Below are 19,988 nucleotides of genomic sequence, written 5' to 3' on the forward strand. Positions count from 1 at the left end.
TTGGCTACCAAGGCACTCCAAGATTATTCTTAATATTTTGTACTAACATGGTTATTTCTCCAATCATGTTTACTGCAGAATAAATCAATGTCTACAATCCATTTAAATAAACTGAGGAAGACATTATTATGTATTGAAAATAACCCTGACTTGACAACTGGAACTTATATTTATCTTGCATGAAGCGTCTGTCTCAGTGAACTGAAGCCTGTATTTATTGTGTATTGTTTCTTCAGGTGAAAACAAAGACGTCACTGACTCTTCAGTCGACAGTCTTAACCAATAACTCAGCAAAAAGAGAGAAAAAGCAAAGTCTGCAGGCTTTTGTAGCACCGGCTGCAGTGGGCAGTGACTCACATGCTGCACATACTCTCACTAGGTAAGCATTTGGAATTTCCAGTCTAGTGCTGACGAAGATAAACATGAACATACAGGTACAGAATCAAAAACTCAGAACACATTTAATGTAAGACAACAGTGTGGGGAGATTTTTGACCAAAGCTTCAGGAAATCTGGCTTTTCAGGCAACTAAAAATAGAACAAAGAGGAAAATAACAGTGGTGATGATGCATAAGATGGAGCGATAGAGGATTAGAAGTGAGTTTAAAAGTCAAGGAAACAAAACACCTAGTAGACAATAGATATACTATAATGAAGCCTCTGATACCTTAGAGTACGTCAATGCTGCACCACATACATTTGTAAATGTGTCATTTTCTCTCTGTTTCAGCTCACTGTCCAGACTAAAACTGTGAGCAAATGGCTGTGGGTTGATTGAGGGTGTGTGTGTGTCTGGGTGTGCCTCTACTCTGTTGTCTATTTATGCCACCTGCATCAACCACAGCTGGCACTCATCCTGCACACATGTGTTTCTCTGTGTGCAGGTATTTTATGCCCATGTGTGAAATTTGAAGTGGAAATGAAAATGGCCCTCATTCTTTATGTTTGTCTGTATGCAAGTTGGCATCCTGAGGGCCGAAGTGTGTTTAATGCCAGGCCAGGCCATGGTGATGGTGGCTCAGAGAGCGCTGCTGCATGGTGATGAGTAAAGTGTCAACTGACTGGAGGGGGAAAGAAACCTACGATGCAGCAGACCTTCAGCCTCAGACAAGAGGAGAGAGACATTCAGCCTTCCTCTTCTGCTTATTGAAATATTTGCTGCTACCAAACCCCAGATATTCCCCTATGGATTCTGGAGAAATATGACCCATTTTATGACCCCACGACCTATTTTCTGGATGTTGTTGATAATTATAGTTACTGTTGGCAACCTAGTATGTCCGAAATGAAATATGGAGTTAAGCAGTTTCCACCTAACAGCAGCATCATCCAATCAGAATAAAATAAAAGTTGTTTCAAAGTCTCATGATTCACTGTTTTAGGCGTCAATTTGACTGGCGGGCAAGTGATGAATGGTTAGCAGGCCACAATGTACTGTGGTTAGGGTGTCAGTGGAGATTGGAACGTAAATTAATAATGGAGTGCGATGCATGAGATTCATTGCTTCTATTGCACCACATTTTCCTCCAGAAGAATGAGGTTACTAAATAATAATACTGGGTTATGACACTTTTGTAACATTGCGAGTGTTGACTCTTGATCTCTATAAAGTGAAGGTTGACTTTATCATTTATTGTCTGTCTGTGTTAGTTGTTGGTTAAAAGTACCAAGTTGCTGCTTCACCAACAACCTCGCATTTAACTGATTAACTGGTCGTACTAACACCATTATAACTTTAAAAGAATGTTTTCTCCTTAAAATTATATATTTCTTCATTCACATTACATAAATAGCCTTTATTTATTAATTTATTTAGTTCATTTGTGAGGAGACAATGCAAATGAACATAGAACAACATCAACAGTAAGTGATGTTCTGCATATAGATTATAGCTATTGCTGGTCCCATCTCCTGTCTCTAACTAGGCTTTTAAAAGACTGATATCAATATTACATACAAAACCAAAGGAAAAGAAAAAATAATATATTTAAACCATCTTACATACAATTACAACACATAGTCTTAGTACATTATAAAATGATGAATAGAAAATGTTCACATGTGATTGTGCTACGGCTTAACATTAATAAGAAGCTGTGTAATACATCTACATTTCGAACTAAAAACAAATACTTACGTAGGATGAAAAGTAAAATATCTTTTACCATCCATTCAATTAACAATGTATTGCTCTGAGTGTATTCTGTATATGTTTATACTGAATGTGGATTACGTGTTTGTAATGAGCCAATAATTCAGGCTGTGTGAGTACATCAGCCCACGTATTTCAGCTGAGGAACTGAGACTTTTTTGTTGTTACCTGTGGTCATAGCGTCTGAGGGAGTGTGGAAAACAAACTTACATCTTGTCCCACGCATTCTTCTCATGCAGGATGAGTTTTATGTGGTTGAAAGACAAAAAGAAATGAAAGTAAGAGTTGAGCTGGAGATGCTTACTGTACTGGCTCTCCCTGACAGGGAAGTCTTTGACAGGGACGGTGGAGTCTTTGTCCATGCGTAGAGAGATGACCTTTCTCTGGAGGCTGGTTGACTTCCTCACCACAAATGTCTGCAGGCCAATCAGAAAGTTCACTCGTTACCAAACAACTCATTATGCAATAATGTGTCAAGTATTTGTAATATGGCTAGAAATGTCGTCATCTGCATTGCTACAGTGTACGTGCCTACATTCATGTCCTGTTTATGTATTATTTAGAGATGATGACAGTGGAAGACAGTAAATCAGGTTCATTAGATGACTGTGAATGCAGATAACAGCTAGAATGGTTTATTTGCTTGACACAGTTAATAGGCAAATATCATTTTAATACTGCTCTTTTTTTCTTTTTTGGTTATTTTTTCCACATCCTTGGGGAGAAATATATTGAAGGCCCTCAAAATACCTTTTCTCAATCAGTTTCTTACTATTAGCAAAGACATTTCTATCCATAAAATGAGGCAGAACATGTGTGATTTAACTGTTGGGTTTGTAAAAAATGTAACATCAGGGAAGCAGCTTGCTAAATATTTTTAAAAGAAAGCTAAAACTTCACCTCTTTACTTTAGCCTTGAACTCATTTTTCCTACCAGTCATTTTCACACTACTGAACTTCTTTTAAAATGCTCAATTTTACATATTCTATTCATTCTATTTCTTAGCTACTTTTACTATGTACTATGTTTACTATTATTACTATTTTCATTTTCCATCTCATTATACATTAATGTTTCTTTTTTTTAAAACATATGTTTTATGCTCCTTTTAATGTGAAGCACTTGGTATATGTCATTTATTTTGTTGTAAGGCACTTTGAGCTGCATTTCCTGTATGAAAGGTGTTATACAAATAAAGTTGTTGTCATCATCACCATCATCATCATCATCATCATCATCATCATCATCATCATCATTATTTCTATGTTGCCTTAACACAGGTACACAGCAAGATTGAAGTTTGTCTCAACCGTTGGCTCAATGGATGGAAATAATGGAGGACAGTTGAAATGGGAACTGTGTCACAGAGGTTTATTGGTGGTGATGCTTTTTGAGGATGTAGTAGTCCACCCTTTATGTGTGTATATGTATATAAGAAGTGACGTTTTAAACCAAAGTGAAAGCTTTAAATCAACAATGTCCCCTGACCCCTGTGGGTTGGCTCTTCAGTATACGGGTGGCGTCCTGATGGTTGAGTCCCAGCTGGAGCCACACAGCGTGCGTGTTCACCAGTCGGTCCAAAACGCTCAGCCGCCGGTGGAGGGAGTCGTAGCCCGAATCTCTGGCTCCGGCCGGGCCTGCCCCGATCCCAGCGCACGGTGAAGCCTGCAGGAAGAGACCCCCCACCTCTTCACCTAGCCTGAAAACAGGGACCAAACAAACACAAGAAATCACCACTCAGTGTTCTGACAAAGCCCCTAATGCAAATATATGAATGATATGAATGAATATTGGGTTGGGCTGGGTGTCATTTAAAAAATGACGATATGCACCGCACCCTTTATAGTGATACTGATACCTACTGAGTACTTCATTCAGTACCCATCATGTGAAAAGAAGCATTCAATTGCATAAAATGTCACCACTCCTCTACATCTAAATGATTTGATTTTTACACAAATGCATTTTGAAAGTCTTAAAATTATTAATATTCATTAATCAAAGAATGCTTGCATTGATTTGCTGTGAGCAAGTCCATACAAATAGTCATATTTTCCAGCTCTGGGTGCAAAAAGGGTTGATTGAAGGTAACATTTGATGTGAGATACTACTTGGTATCGATTAATTTCGGTCGATACTTTAAAACGGTATCCATTACCGATACCCAGCCCTAATATTGGGCTAACTTTTGTTTTTACAATGATTTCTTCTGCTCACATACATGATGTAAATAAATATCATGATTAAATCATACATTGGTAATGAAACTGACAATACTGATGCCTGTATAATCATTTCCATTAGTAGTGGCTAATAAGCAGAAACAACAGAACTGCTCCAGCAGCTCCGACTACTTGTGCACAAATAAAGTGAAAAGCAAAAATGTTTCTTTTCTTTTACAATTTAAGTAAACTATAATTACATCATAATCATTTCAACCGCCATAGCTAGTACTGGATTTACCACACACAAACAAAAACACACAGACATGAGAACAATGTGTGTGCAGCACTAAAAACATATAAGTGTTGACAGTTTGAGGAAAAAACGTGAATTTTTTGAGAAGTCCACAAACTCATTCATGATTCCACAACAGATAAATACGTGGAAATCATGATGGTGTGTCTCACGCTTCACACTTCCCCAATAGCTAACAGGTACTTTCCAAATTCTACAGAAACGGACTCAGAAGAGGAAATAATCACTAGACCTTGAAACAAAACAGTCCAGTGAAGGTGTGCTGGACATGAAAAGTACACACACACACACACACACACACACACACAAAACATGTGTCAACATCTGGCTATCACATGCAACACAGTACTTAAAGTTGAAGTATGTAACTCTGACACCAAGTGTTTAGAAATAGTACTGTGGCCCACGTTCAAAACACTGGAGAGAGCTGTTACTCCTCGCCCCCTCCCTGCCAGAGTCTACTTCACGCGGGTTGCCAGTTGTTGGACGTGATCCTGCACGCACGTGAGATGAGTGCAACATACAAAATGCAAAGTGACCCACAGTCAGACATCCCAACCTGTTTCAAAGGCATCTCCTATACATCCCCTTGTTTTGTTTCTCAAATTGTCACGACGTATTGAGAGTCATAATGAGGTTTTTTTGGTTTTGTAACATCAGACATTATCTGCAATGTTCCTAGCTGCAGCTCAGTGGCAACTGGCAACCTGGCTGCTGAAACACTACTGACTTGGTGATTGGTAGATAGGTGATGGGTGGAGTATCAGGCCAACTACTTTAACACATAACATCACATTTAAAGGCCTGTCAAGTGTGCTCTCTGCTGGTAGCCTTGGGGAACTGCGCTATATTAAGACACACACACACACACACACACACACACACACACACACACACAGTGTGTCCTCTGTTTTAAGAGGGTATTCACACAGTGTGTATGCATATAGACTATGAACTTACCCAAGGAGTGTATCAGTCTTGTGGTCTCCTTCTGCTGGCTCTGTCTTTTTTCCCATCTCCTTCTTCAAAGTGCCAATTTCCCAGGCGAACGAGTCAATCAGCTGCAAACACAAGGTGAACACTCAGAGATCTTCATCTCACTTTATCTCAAGTGTACATCAACCAAACAGTGTCTGTACATTTTACAGGTTCAAATATAACACACACAACTATGAAACCTCACATGTTGTAAAAAAATATATATATATATATAAAAAGTAACACACACACATACATGCACACACACACACACACACACACACACACACAATGTGAATCATAAACTACAGATAAGATTTTTTTCTAATTTTCCAATTATTGATTGATTGATTTTATTTTATGGATTATCAAACACAGAAAAAAAATCCAACAGCTAAAATGTTAAAGTGAGAAGATAGATTTCCAACATGGTCCCAAGATATTAAAAGACATAAAGAATCATAAAGAAACAAGACATTCAACATAAAAACAAAACAATAAAACCCTAAAAATACTTCACTTTAAGAAATAAACCATAACTCCGGCGTGATGGCTAAAGTAACACGGTCACTGCAGATTTCATTATAAATCTGTTACTCTGTTCCATAACAAATCTTCCACAAGATTTGAGGAGCATAACCACTGAAAATATTGTACATATGATGCACTGCAACATTATGACAAAATTTAGATAGCACTCCATGAGCCATAAGAACATTTAAGACAATTAAAAACTATTTAAGACATAAATAAAACATTGATAATATATCATGCATCTCCTTCAGTTTATTTCTAAGTTTAGCTTTCAAACCACTGTATCAAACGGAGATGACATCACCTGCTGGTTATTTATTCATTTCATTGTTTTCTTTATCAAATTTTTTACCCACTTAATTTCTTCCAGCCCAAGGAGGTGTATTGAAACCCAAAATATTAATATATGGCAAAGAAAGAATAAAATCCTCAAATTTGAAAAGTTCATATCAAGAACATTTTGCTTGAAAAATGACAAACAATGTTATGATTATCAAAATAGTTGCTGGTTCATTTTCTGTCAATTGATATTAATTGCCTCAGTGTTGCAATTCTAAGTGGGAGTTCATCCTGAAGAAGGAGAGCTTGAGAAAAAAAGAAGGTAAAGGATGTGATGGAGTAAGACTAGAAGATACAGAGAAAAATACACAAATCTCAAGTGTGTTCAGCTGTTTCTACTACTTGACGTTGTGTGTATCTCTGTGTGTGTGTGTGTGTGTGTGTGTGTGTGTGTGTGTGTGTGTGTGTGTGTGTGTGTGTGTCACTCTCAGCCTTAGCCTAACCACATCCCACTGACCAACTAGGGTTACTAAAGAGGAACACTTCTAGGAAATAATTCATAAAAGCCTGTGTGTGACTGAAGTGTTTGAAATGGTTTGTCACAAGAGAAGTAAATAACATCACAAACCTCCACAGGTCCCACACAGGTCAGCTGTCTTTATTTACTGCTTCAGCTAAAACAATATTGTATATTTGCTTGAGACTGACTCCTTGCAGTTCTGCACCTTCATTGGTCAAAAACACAAAATCTTCTACATGAACAATAGGTAAACCTACTAATGTTTTTCATCAAAAATACTGCAAATGACCACCTTCATAGTTCACCTTCTCAGTTATGTAAACTTTAACTGGCATGTTGACCGCAGCCAAATGGCAGGTTAGTGACCAAAAGGAAGCGACACATTAAGATAACTGCAGTGTGCTCCAGCTGCCACGAGTCAACAGCGGTTTTGTTACGTTATTGGCTGCAGCAGAGGAAACATTTGGGTCACGTCTGCTCACGCCGTCACTCACAAGCTGCTCTGTCTGCTGTCAACACCGTAAAACCAGGAGCTGCGACTTCCCGGTGTCCTGCTGTCACCATGACGACAACCGACTAAGCTCCATCTTCTGCAACTCTCATCTAGAAAGTCAATATGTGTGTTCCTATAATGTCAAGCTATTCAAACTTGAGTCCGTTGTTATACGGCTAAGTAAATCATCATCTTCTGTCACTGTGTTCATTTTAAATTGCATTGTTGATCTGAAAATATTAAAACATGTACACAGCTATTGGAAAAACATACAAAAGCAATACAGGGATAAAATACACCCAGAAATTTCGTGGCCAGATTCAATGAAAACAAATAACAAAAGTATTCCTTAAAATGAAGCTTGGATTCATAATCATACACCATTACATCATCATATTATCGACTATTATGGTGGATTTACATCTAATATGCAGAAACTTCATGCTCTCACTTCTGCCTGCTCATGTTTGGGGGTATATTTAAAATGTAAAAATGTTGAATTATGAAGATGTTTATTATCTTCAATATATTATAATTATTTTCACGGTTTTAGACAGCTAATTTGTTGGTTTTAAGGTGCCATGTTAAGATATAGGATGCTGTCTTTTATATGACTCGTATTATTTATTTTAGATCATCATAATTATCATCATATTTATTGATAATGAAATGAATTGTTTAGCTAAAGTTCTACTTTTTTATTGTATTGTTAATCTACCTAAATATTAGAAATAACTAAAACATGTTTGCAACTGTTGAAAAAACATTTTTTTAAAAACCAATACAGGAATAAAAACATTCAATACATTTGTAGAACATTTCTTGGGCAGATGCAGTGAAAGCAAATAAGTAAATTTATTGTCAGTATTCCTTTAAACTAGGCTGGGATATATGATCATTATATGATCATATTATTGACTATTATGATACATTCCTACCTGCAAAATGTGAGAATTTACATCAATGCTGTGGAAACGTTATACTCTCACTTTTTTAGTATATATTGAAATCTAAAAATGTTGATTTATGAAGCTGTTTATTATCTTCACTTCATTATATTATTATTAGTTTCAGAGCTTTAAACAGCTCTTTTGTTGTTTAGGTGCCATAGTAAGATCTAGGGTGGCATATACTTTTATAAACAAAGTCAAATTTTGGTTTAATTATGATTTTTGTCATATATTTAACATGTTTGTCTAACTCATGATTGCTGCCTTTCTTAGGCAAAACTATTTTTACTATACAGGAGGATTCAAAAAAACAAACAAAAAAAACAGCACTGCTTCCTCAGTGTGGAAAATATAAGTGCCACTTCCCAGTAGAAGTCTCTATTTCTTACCACACGTGTGTCTGAAATGTGTCTGCTGCTGGCCTTCTCCTCACCCCACTGTGAGTTCTATTAAAGCTGTGCTGATTCGGTGCCTTTACTACCCTTTACTCCTCCAGAGAGTCTGACCAAGCCTTTCTTTAAAAAAAACTGCTCACAAGACTCCAAGGTTGACCCTGAGTCAACCTTCTTAAGACACAAAAAAGTGAATATGTAGCACTTGATGCTTTCGTAGCTAAATATCTTTAAACAATCGACAGCTGGTGAACAAACCTTTCATCTCAGACGAGCAAGTATATGTGTGATAGTTTTGATTTCCTGTAATTCTAGATTGAGCCTGATTGTTTTTTTCCAGCATGACATTGGTGTCATTCGTTTCATTTCCCAGTTATTTTTCTAGTTGGGCAATCTCTCTGTTGGGCAACATCACATTCAGCTGTCCAAACAAATCGGGAAACAATTAGCTCAGCTGTTTCTAAGGAAATCCCAAATTCTGACTTTGAAGTTCACAACCTCAAACATCTAGAATGACAGTTACCCCAATCTGCATTATGAAAAGTGTTTTTTTTTCCTGCAGACATATGGCCTCAACCTCAGAGATTTATAGGATTTCAAGTGGACTTCCTTTTGATTTTATAGGCACTTTTATATGAACTTGGCTATGTAGTAAATCTGCTGCCAACACATTTTAAATACTAATTGAAAAACTGTAAAAAAGACATGAATGACATGCAAGCATCTGTGGGAAACATGACTGGAAAACATGACTGCAAACTATGGCGGAAAAAAAGGTCCTATAGGAACATTCACTGCAGTAGATACTGTGAGTTTTGGTAACACAAGGGCTGCTGCTGATATGCATAGTAGCTTTCATTATAAGGAAAGTGTTATTCCTGAGGCCTAGTTTTCAAAACCACTGTTTACACAAAATAGCATTTGGCAAACAGGATCAAATACCTTCTACATGCAACAAAAACACCTTTAACTAACAAAATCATCCTTCAGGCGTCACGAGGAAAGTATGAATGCTTGGCATCCAGACTGGCCAGACGCCAAAGAAGGCAGAGTAAATATTAAGAAAGAATCTGGAAAACTCCATTCACATTCATCCTCTCCACATACATAACTAAGGAAAGTCTAACACCTTACTTAGTTCCATAGATACACTGTAAGTGTATAGATAGGTCAGTAATACTGTGCTTCCATGTTTACATTAGGGTCTAATCCAACCTTTAGCCATGGTGTTAGTCTAACAGTAACCAATCAAATCAATCTCGCTATGCTATATAATATATTCAGTAGCTACTTAATGAGGTACACAAACCCTCTTGACAGCATAATGTTCATTGTGTACATATAACTCCTACAGTTTAAATAGTGCCATGAGTATGTTTCATCTCTAGAGTATTAAAGCTGATAAGTAGCAGGCTGTCAGCTCCTGGACTAACTCACCCGTGTTTTCTATCAATAGTCATAGCTCTCTTAACCCCCCCTTGGATACTTAACACCAAGCAGCAGTCTGTAAGTGAGGAGAGCTTCTATCTATGTATGTTTCTATGATGTCATGTTTTGATAACTTCCTCTTTTGTGTTTGTGCCACAAAGATGCAACATGCTTCAAAAGGATGTATTCTAATTATTTTGGAGCATAAGATGTACTGTTTATAGTTATGAATATTAGCCCCCCTTACAAAAACTTAAGTTTTCCCTATAGATTGTGGATTACATCAATCTGACTAGTTATTTGCTTGTCAATACCAACACTTTGCTTCATCCTTTAAGGAACCAGGCCAATGTTTACTGTGCGTGGATGAGATACCAGTTACGTTTCTAGTCATGTTTGAGTCATATTTTTAAGACGAGTAACTATACACACACACACACACACACACACACACATCACGCAAGGCTGTTAAAAAGCAGCACTAATGAATAAAGTAAGGACTGCTTAAGTTGTGGCTTGTGTGCTGCTATGAGCCATTCTTTGCCAAATAAGTGACAACATAAGCCGCTGTCAGTTACTAATGCGAGTTATGCCATCTGCCCTCAGACACCCTAAAACTGAAAAGAAACAGGCTCATGGTTGAACCTAGTTGATTACCCCTGCTGTAGACCCTATTCCTTCATCGTGTCATATCATTTCTGATGTTGACACTGTGTTTTCTTCAAAGTGTAAGAAACAGACTCATGGTTGAACACAGTTGCAGACTTATGCTGTAGACCCTACTTCTTAGGGCTGGGTATCGTTAAAAAAACAAGTTACCAGTACCAATCCAAGTACCCTTGAAGTGAAACTGATACCAACTGAGTATTTCATTCAATACCCATTCCATGTTTTGTGTACTTGCTTTTATCCGGTGTAACAGTCATGTAGACACACTTTAGAATGTTTAGGTGGCATCTTGGCTGCTGAACTGCTTAGCACACCAACTCAAATTCACCACGACTTCACCACTACAGAGGGGTTGGAGCTGCTGTGGCAGTGGGCCAATCACATTACATCAAAGAATGCTTGCGTTGACTGGCTGGAAGCAAGTTCATACAAATAGTCATATTTTCTAGATCTGGCTGCAAAAAGGATCGATTACAGGTATTGTTTGATGGGAGACATTTCAATACTACTTGGTATCAATTTATTTTGGTCAATAAATTAAAAAGGTATCAAGTACTGAAACCTAGCCCTACCTAGTCTAACCTAGCCTTCATTATCGTATCATTTTTGTTGTTGCCAGGAGAAAAAACATGAATAACATAAACTGTGTGTCTCTTTAATTAATTAAACAGCAGTAAATCAGTACTTAGTGGTTTTCTGATTAACATCACATTCAGCATTTGTTATAAGAAAGGCAAGCCCTCTGTTCAATGTTCAAAGGTCCTGACAAAGAAATGACAGCAGAGGGAGCAGAGCTGATATTCTACATACAAAACACATGACGATGAGGTTACTAATGGATTCTCACAGCACACTAATTTGTCGTTTTTTATACAATTCACATTCCAATGTGTCCCACTGCTTAAGAAATATGTAAATCATCTTAAAATCATACATAGTATTGGCAACTTGCAAGCCTCAATTATCAAAAATCTATATAATTGTCAGTCAGCAGCAATCTATTCAGAATTTCAATAATGCACAAGAGTAGATAGTCTAAAATGTCATTGTCATCATTTGTACATTTACATCATGTACTAAATTGCATGAAGTGCCCCATGTTTCATCATGTGATGAATCTAATGCTCACTACTACCCCTTCCTCAAAAACTAATCTATGTTGGGCAATCCGGGAGAAACTGAGCTTTACAAGAAAGAGCAAAGATGAAAAACCCTGAGAGGCAAACAAACCACATAGCTATACTCAGGTTGGCTCCACCTCTCTAATCTTCTCCATCATTTAGCCTCTAACTGTACACTTTGCTGCCTCCCCCACCCAAATATCCCTGCCTGGAGCCAGAGGTGTCAGCAGCCAAGACCTTTGTATAAACCACACTTGAAAACATGTCTCGTTCACTGAGATACTCGGTGGCTCTTACCTTGAAGAAACTGCCTTTCCTCTCCTGCTTGCAGGGTTGAGTGATGGCACTGCTGGACATGTTTTTCTGTAAAGTATGGTGTTCTCTGTCTGTCTCTGTCTGCGGCACTGTCTGTCTGTGAGGAGAGAAAAGACATTATAGTTTCACATAGAAGCAAAACAGTCAAATTTTCCAGAAGATTTATGATTAAAAAGATGGGTTTCACAAATAATGTATGTCCTTAAACTTGCAATAGCTGATTTTGGCCACTTGGTGGCAGCACAAAAACTGAAAATACACTGACATATCATCACCTTTTAAGTTGATATGTTGAACTTTTTTGCAAACAGTTGCTTATTTACAGATCCAGCAGTTACAAAGCAACATAATCATCCATGTGGAGTCATGTTTCTGTTCACCTTCTGTCAAACATTTACTCATTTAGCTCTGTTTTTGCTCCCTACCTACTCCTGAGGGAAATATCTGGCTCTTTAGCTGCTAAATGCGCCACTATGTTCTACCGCTAACTGTGTCTGCTTGTCATTTGGTGCTGAGCAGGTAGTGTGCAGTGGGGTTTTAGAGCTTTTTCTATGCCTGCATTGGCCAATAATTTTAAGAGTTGAACCGCAGAGTTGTTGATAATTCTCTGTAGGTTCATCACTATGAGTGACACTGTTGATGTTATTATAATAAAAAATATTACTATTACAAAATAAAATATTTTATAACAAAAAAAACCTTATAAAAATGTATACACTTTAAACTGCTCTAAAATCATGTAAAGCTCCATAAAAGCTACCAACTGGACCTTGAGATGAGACCATTTTGTCAACTGCTGCTTTTACAGTCACCAAGGATAATTAAGTTGAGGAAGATGTATAATTCTTAACTCACTAACATCACGTTTTTTCTCTCAGTCAAAATGGCTACATCCATCTATCACATGGAAATAGCTTGTAAGCATTTTTCATCATTAAAATATTTTAAATCTCCAATGAAAATGATCGAGCACTTCTGTGGATTTGAGCATTTGGCGGCACAGCATGCATTTCTAATGACTCAGCTGCTAGCAGGCATATGGGATGAGGAAATTGAGAAAAGGTGGAACTCTAATCAGAAGTGTGCTGTGCTGCACCATTAATCACCTGTTGCTCAACATTAGTATCGGGAAATCTGAGCACAACTGAGTGCATCTGTATATCACTGCAGCCAGAGGAGAACTTAAACCACTGGAGTAAAAATAACAAAGAAATTCAAGGTTTTACAGCAACTTTCCCATGTGACAATGTTTCCTTGGGTAATTTGCAGTTCATCTGCAGATCTGGGAGCAGTAGGTCATGGCATGTCTCTTTTACAGCAGTCTATCTCTTTGGCGGTTGAGGATGAATGGGTGAGGCAGCTGTTCTGATAAGGCTGTCTCCTATGGAATCCAACGTTCCAGGAAATATGCAGCACTCGGTTTCAGACGGTCAGACTCTCTCCTCTTAGAATGTATAACATGTGTCCAGAATGTAGACAGCATGACTTTGACAACTTAAGTAAGCATAGCTCTTGATCCAGAACAGTCACACACATACAGATGAGTAAAGAATTATTACTAAAAACCTTATTTGGACATGTAGTAAATGTCATGGGGCTGTCAAGGATTAAATACTTCTCAACAGGATGTACCATTTAGAATAAGTGGCATTGTTGCTGTTTACCTCTGTTCTCCTAGAGCTTAGTAAATATTTCTGCACATGGACATCCAGGTCTCCTAAACCTTCTTCGGTTATAAGTGATCAGTAAACATAGATAAAACATTAACTTTAATCCCTTCACTCTGTCTCCTTCTCTGTGAGTCACAGTATTTAAATAACGCTCAACTCTTCAAGCTTTCTGTAGACAACAAGCACTTTTTTCTTCCTCGGCTATGACAGCGATGACACTATCAAAGCCTGCTTGCCGCGGCTCATACAAAACACTTCTGTTATTGATTCTGCACGAACAGAGGCCGAACACATGTACACACACGCATGCTTGGCCCAGATGTTGTGGCGGATCCAGTTACAGCAGCTGATATGAGCCAGCTGTGGAGAGGCATGCAAATACATCCCAGACCTTCCTTTTTTAAGAAAGACATGTGTAAGAGTAAAAAACACACAACAGCATCCACATATTTACAACAAAGAACTGTCATCAGACACATCGACAGATGGAAGACTGTTGTGACAGCAGAAAGCTCGTGCCTATTGGTGGACAGACTGGAGAGTTCTCCGACTTGTTGAAGAGTCTCTGAGGGGAAACCTGCAGGACAAAAACATTTTTCTGTTCAGTTACTGCTGGAATGCTTTTGATCCAAGAGCCAGTTAGGTGCTCTATACATTCTACTACACATGGATAGTATTCTGTTTGCGTTAGATCCAGAGAAATGCTGACTTCCATCCTGACTGTTTCACGCTCAGCTGCAAACTGTCCCAGTGAATGCTGGAGGTCGCAGTCTGATGAAGCCACAGTCACATCATATGCGAAAAGCAAGAGATGCGAAAAGAGAAGATACATAGGCCTCTAGAGTCAGTGACAACACCTATAAAGAATGATTTGAATGAGAGTCAGCACCTCTACGTCAGAGGACATGATGGTAAAGCTGCAACGATTAGCAAATCGATTTAAAACAAATCAATTCATGGTTTTAAGCCATTTGTCTCAGTTTCTTGCCTTAAGCTTTATTTTGTCATTTATGAAAAGTAAAAAGTAAATTTAAAATGTTTGGGACAGTTGGTCAGACAATAGATCCCACTATCTTCTGAGGATTCATCGACTAAATGATTAGCCGATTAAAAAATAGTTATTAGTTGCAGCTCTTCATGGTATCTTGCCAGAAAAGGGGGTTGCCTCAAGTCAAGATTAAAAGTGTCTTGGAGTCTTGTTCGTGAGAGGTTAAGATGACCAGTGTACCCATCTAAGTCAACATTTCCTAGTGCTGCTGCTTTATATCAAAAGCTCTCTACTGACAAACTGATGGTATCCCTTTGTTGTTAAGAAGGTATAGGAAATGAATCACTGAATTATGTGAATTTCATTAGCTGTGCTATAAATAAAATAAAAACGGGTCTACATTAGAAGATGTAGAGATATTTGGTCACTGAATCTGTTATAAATACTGCAGGGAAGAAAAGTAGAAAAATAAATAGCCACAGTGAGATGTTAGCTGAAGCGCTGGAGATAACAGACTCCTGCTGTGCTTTCTGCTAACAGCACATCTCCAAAAGATAGTATCTTTTATCTTTCTAGTGGAAAAACACTGGCAGCGTGCCAGCACAGCTAGACTGTTTGCATGGCTGAGGTGGTTCAAGCATCTGAACTGGATTCCTTGTTGGCCTCCCACTGAAGGTTTTCAAGGATCATTCAACTGGCAGGAGACTCCGGGGTAGACCCACAACACTCTGGATGGATTCTATCACGCATTCTGGGAGATTCTGGAACACAATGCCTAGAACGCCTCAGGATCTCCAAAGAAGAGCTGAAGACTGGGGAGTAGGGGGCATGGATATACTGTATAGAATATCTACATACTGGCCTGCAGTAAGTGATCAAATATCGTGTGTCATGTGTGCCACAGATGATTTATACAGCCTCCTTCACAATCTACTGTAATTACAACCTGACTGAACTTAATAAACTTATTTATTTTGCTTATTTTAATGTGGAAGAATAATTGTGTCTCTATTTGAAAGGCAGTATTGTGTCCTTGAGTTTCTTCTACTATTTAATAGGTGTGGTGGGCTTAAAGGACCAGAGTGTAGAATTTAGTGGCATCTAACAATTAAGTTGTTGAAGAGACTGCAACTAACTGAACACCCTTCCCTGCCCCCTCGCTTTCATGGCAGGTAGAAGAACCTATGGTGGACACAAAAGTTGCAAAAAGTCTCTATAGCCAGTGTTTGGTTTGTCTGTCTTGGGCTACTGTAGAAACATGTGCAACACTTCCATGGAAGAGGACATTCTCCCTATGTGGAAATGAAGGACCCATTCTAAAAAGGTAATAAAAACACCATTCTTATTTTCAAGTGATTATATACAGCAATTAAAACATACTTATGAATATCTTATTTCATTTCTGCCAAGTCCATTCTACTAGATGGCACCAAAGTGTACAAACTGGTCCTTTAAGAAGCAGCTTATCCTGAAGCAATTTCATTAGTTTGAGCTCCAACAAAGAGCAGCAGTGTGCCATGGCCTCAGTGCTGTTTCAAAGGTTTTTTTCTTTTTCTCTAATTTTCCATTTTGAACAGTAAGCACTGAAAAACAAAAATATAGACAGATTCAATATAGCTAAATAAATTGGCACTGGTACCATGGAAGAAAAAAAAACTGACTGATCCAAACTGATCAAACACAAACACACTTCACTGAAGAAAAAATAGAAGTGTTTGGAAAGAAGACTGGATTCTTGACTGGATTGATTTGTTTTTCACTGGCGTTTGTGTACATGCAAGAGAGGTTTATTTCCTGGAAAGTGACGGAAGGCATGCAACCATTTTTTTAACTCCTGTGTCTCTCGTAGGCCTCTTCCCCACTCACATCAGTAGTGGGGCTCTGTTGTGCCAACCCCTCTTGTCAAAACAAAGCAGTGGGGTGGGCTTTTGGGGGATGTTTTTTATGAAGCAAGTAGTGTGTGTGTGTGTGTGTGTGTGTGTGTGTGTGTGTGTGTGTGTCTGTATGTGTTCCCATGTGTATAATTGCAAGCTTGTGTGTGATTCACAGTCCAGGCCTGGTAAACAGGAAAGCTCCTGTGGTTATCAGTCGAAGAAACAGAGGAATGCCAGTTGTTCACCTATATATGCTAAATAATAAAATACATTTAATTTATACCACACTTTTACTTCATGGTGAAAGATCTACAGTATTAATAACTTAGAATACACACAATAGACTCACACAGAGTGAATTTATACAGTGTGTAGCTGCAGGGGGTTTAGGTTTTACTTATCTTTAAGCAGGCATTTATTGATAACTATATGGGACATTAGAATAAGTATCTTCCACAGCAGAAAAGCACAGGTGCTACTAATAACATTAATGGTGGCTCTTCAATAAATCATGACAGTGTAACAGTGAGTCAGGACCTCAAACTGAAGCAGTTACATGGAACTCAATTTACACCTGAGCTTTTCTTAAAGCAAAAGTGTAAGGTGTCTTCAGTGGAAAACTTCTGATTGTCACCAATCTACATTCACAGTGTATTATATATGTGCACTGTGAAAGTCACAGTCTACGAACCAGACTGAAGAAGTTTAACAAAGATAGGGTCTCCAAAGTTGGAATATTCCTACAGCAAAAAGAAAAAATAAATAAATTACTACATTTTTTTAAAAATGGGGAAATGGAAAATGAATCACATTGTCACTTCACTGTGAAACAGCCACCAGTTACACAGGTGCAACATCTGCAGTGGTCCATGATTTTCTCTGTAGTTATTGTGTAATTCTGATTTCCACTAGCTGTGCCTCTGTACAAATTGTCCCACGTGCCTTCAGGGTTTTTAACCACATCTTTTAGGAGAAAAGACATCAGCTGTTTCCAGAAACAATGCTCAAAATGAAAAGGAAAACCTGTTCTTTCATATTCTTGGAACTTGCATGACAGTATTGAGAAACACCAGCTAGGCAGAGCCTGAATCTAGAGGGCTGAGAGTCACATGGCAAAACAATCTTAGGTGAGTCATATCCTCTATTCTACAAGGCAAATTCCCTTTACAACTCAAGCTTATATAGAAACTATATCACATGCAGCATGGTCAGAATGCTGGATAATCCTTGCACTAGACTGTGATGACACACACACACACACACACACACACACACACACACACACACACTGTTCCTGTGACGGTAATATGAATCACTAAGAATTTCAATTATTCGTTGCGTATTTGTTTCTTCTCCTTCACTTATTTGTGTTGCTGAAAAAAAAGCATACAAATCAAAGCTATGAAATGTTCTGTATCACAAATTATACACCAGACTTTAAGTGTTGCAAACCATCCAACATTTTCTAAATGAATTGTTCCCGCTGTTTTGAACTGCCCCAAAACACATTAACAGCAGGAGGCTAAATACTGTATCATGTTACAGGCTTACATAAAGTAAATACTTAAACTTCCTCATCATTAAATAAGAAAACTAAGAGTCTGCTGCCATGCTTGCTGCTCTGTAAGGCTGTAATTACAGTCACAACAGTGGTTTGAAGAAAATGCTGATGACGTCAACCTAACCTAATATAATCGCAATGACAATGCTAACATGCCAATGTTTAGTTTATAATGTTTACCACGTTCATTATTGTATTATTATTACTTTTGTACTTACAAAGCACAGCTGAGACTGATGGGAAAGACTTCAGATTTTGAAAGTAGTTGGTAAAAACCAAAGTTGTGGACAAAGTCAAACATTTCCCTGCTGGTGATCGATTCTTGGAGAAATTTCAACTGGATATGTGAAAATGTTGAACTGTTGGTGGCTCAACATGAACAGTCGGGGGATCACCAAACTCATAAGGAGTCATACGTTTGGCAGCATGAACGTTTTGTACCAAATTTCATGGCAATCCATTAAATAGTTGTTGAAATATTTCAGTTTGGACCAAAGTGGGGGACCAGTTGACCAACCAACATTAAGCATGTCTAAATAATACAAGTCACAGTTACTGAATGTATCTAAACTCAGCATAAAAGTCAAACAGGACCAATGACAAGTACAACAATTCATCTTACCTGCATGTGTTTAGACTGATCTCAATGCGGAAAAAACTCTAGACTAGACATGGTGACAGTAAACTATACAGAAAGGTTGCCAAGCTCCTGGAACCTTGATATGAAACAACAGTACAAGCCACAAAGCAGAACTTGCTCTGCAACATTCAAAAAACAGATCTCTTCACTAGAACATTTGATGGCTAGTTCATTATTTGATTGATGTCCTTGGAGATTAAAATGCTGTATCAAAAAGTATACAAGTGGGTTTATTCTAATGTGCAAGTAAAGCCCCATGGATCCAATATCAGGACGAGTCTTTATTAATGAGTCGGTTTAGCTGCTCAGACCTCACAACAAACTTGGCACCAGATGGGTCTGACTATGAGGAACTAAATAGTTGATTCATTCCATAATAGCTTAGCAGAATTTACAGTTACACACTTATGAAACGCCTACTCAGTGTGTGTAGTCTATACTTAGACAGTGGGCTACTTTTCTCTTATGAGTTAATCTGTCTGAATGGTGAATGCTTGCTGATCTCAGGCCTCACCATGCCAATAAAAACACTCAGGGTCTCCTAATTTCCTGCTTATAAGCATTCAGACAACCTTCTTTCAAACAAATAAACTGCATGCCTTTCTGTGTCATCCCTCAACAATAAGGCTCTTCATCACAAATCTGTGACTTAAGTTTTTTTGTGACTTGATTAAGTTATTATCTGCATCATCTAATATAGAGTATCTATTGATGTCATGTCCTGATATCAGTCTGGAGCTGTTGTGACAGGAGGGTGTTCGTCTCTGGCATAAACAAAATGCTTAAATTAAAATAGTTGTTAAACCAAAATAATAATTTTGGGGTTGTGATTCATATGGCTGAAAAGGATAGAAAGGAAAAGTGACTCTTTTTATTTATTCAAAGTGGCTCTGTTTGCTTCAGTCAATCAACACTAACCTGCAGTGTGGATATCATTTACTCAAA

The 19,988-nt window shown here is 38.0% G+C and overlaps 1 protein-coding gene across 1 annotated transcript in view; it reads right to left on the minus strand.

Moving 5' to 3' along the window:
• The window catches only part of LOC128372962 (ras and Rab interactor 2-like), a 49,496-nt gene that overhangs the window by 24,099 nt on the left and 5,409 nt on the right, over positions 1-19,988 (minus strand). The window contains exons 2-5 of the mRNA XM_053333172.1: positions 12,293-12,407; positions 5,592-5,692; positions 3,642-3,852; positions 2,457-2,568 (exon numbers count right to left, since the gene is read on the minus strand). Of these exons, the coding sequence (XP_053189147.1) occupies positions 2,457-2,568; positions 3,642-3,852; positions 5,592-5,692; positions 12,293-12,352 (484 nt within the window). The 5' untranslated portion in view covers positions 12,353-12,407. The remainder of the gene's footprint in view (positions 1-2,456; positions 2,569-3,641; positions 3,853-5,591; positions 5,693-12,292; positions 12,408-19,988) is intronic.

This window comes from Scomber japonicus, chromosome 14 (genome assembly GCF_027409825.1).
Source record: "Scomber japonicus isolate fScoJap1 chromosome 14, fScoJap1.pri, whole genome shotgun sequence".
Lineage (NCBI taxonomy): Eukaryota > Metazoa > Chordata > Actinopteri > Scombriformes > Scombridae > Scomber > Scomber japonicus.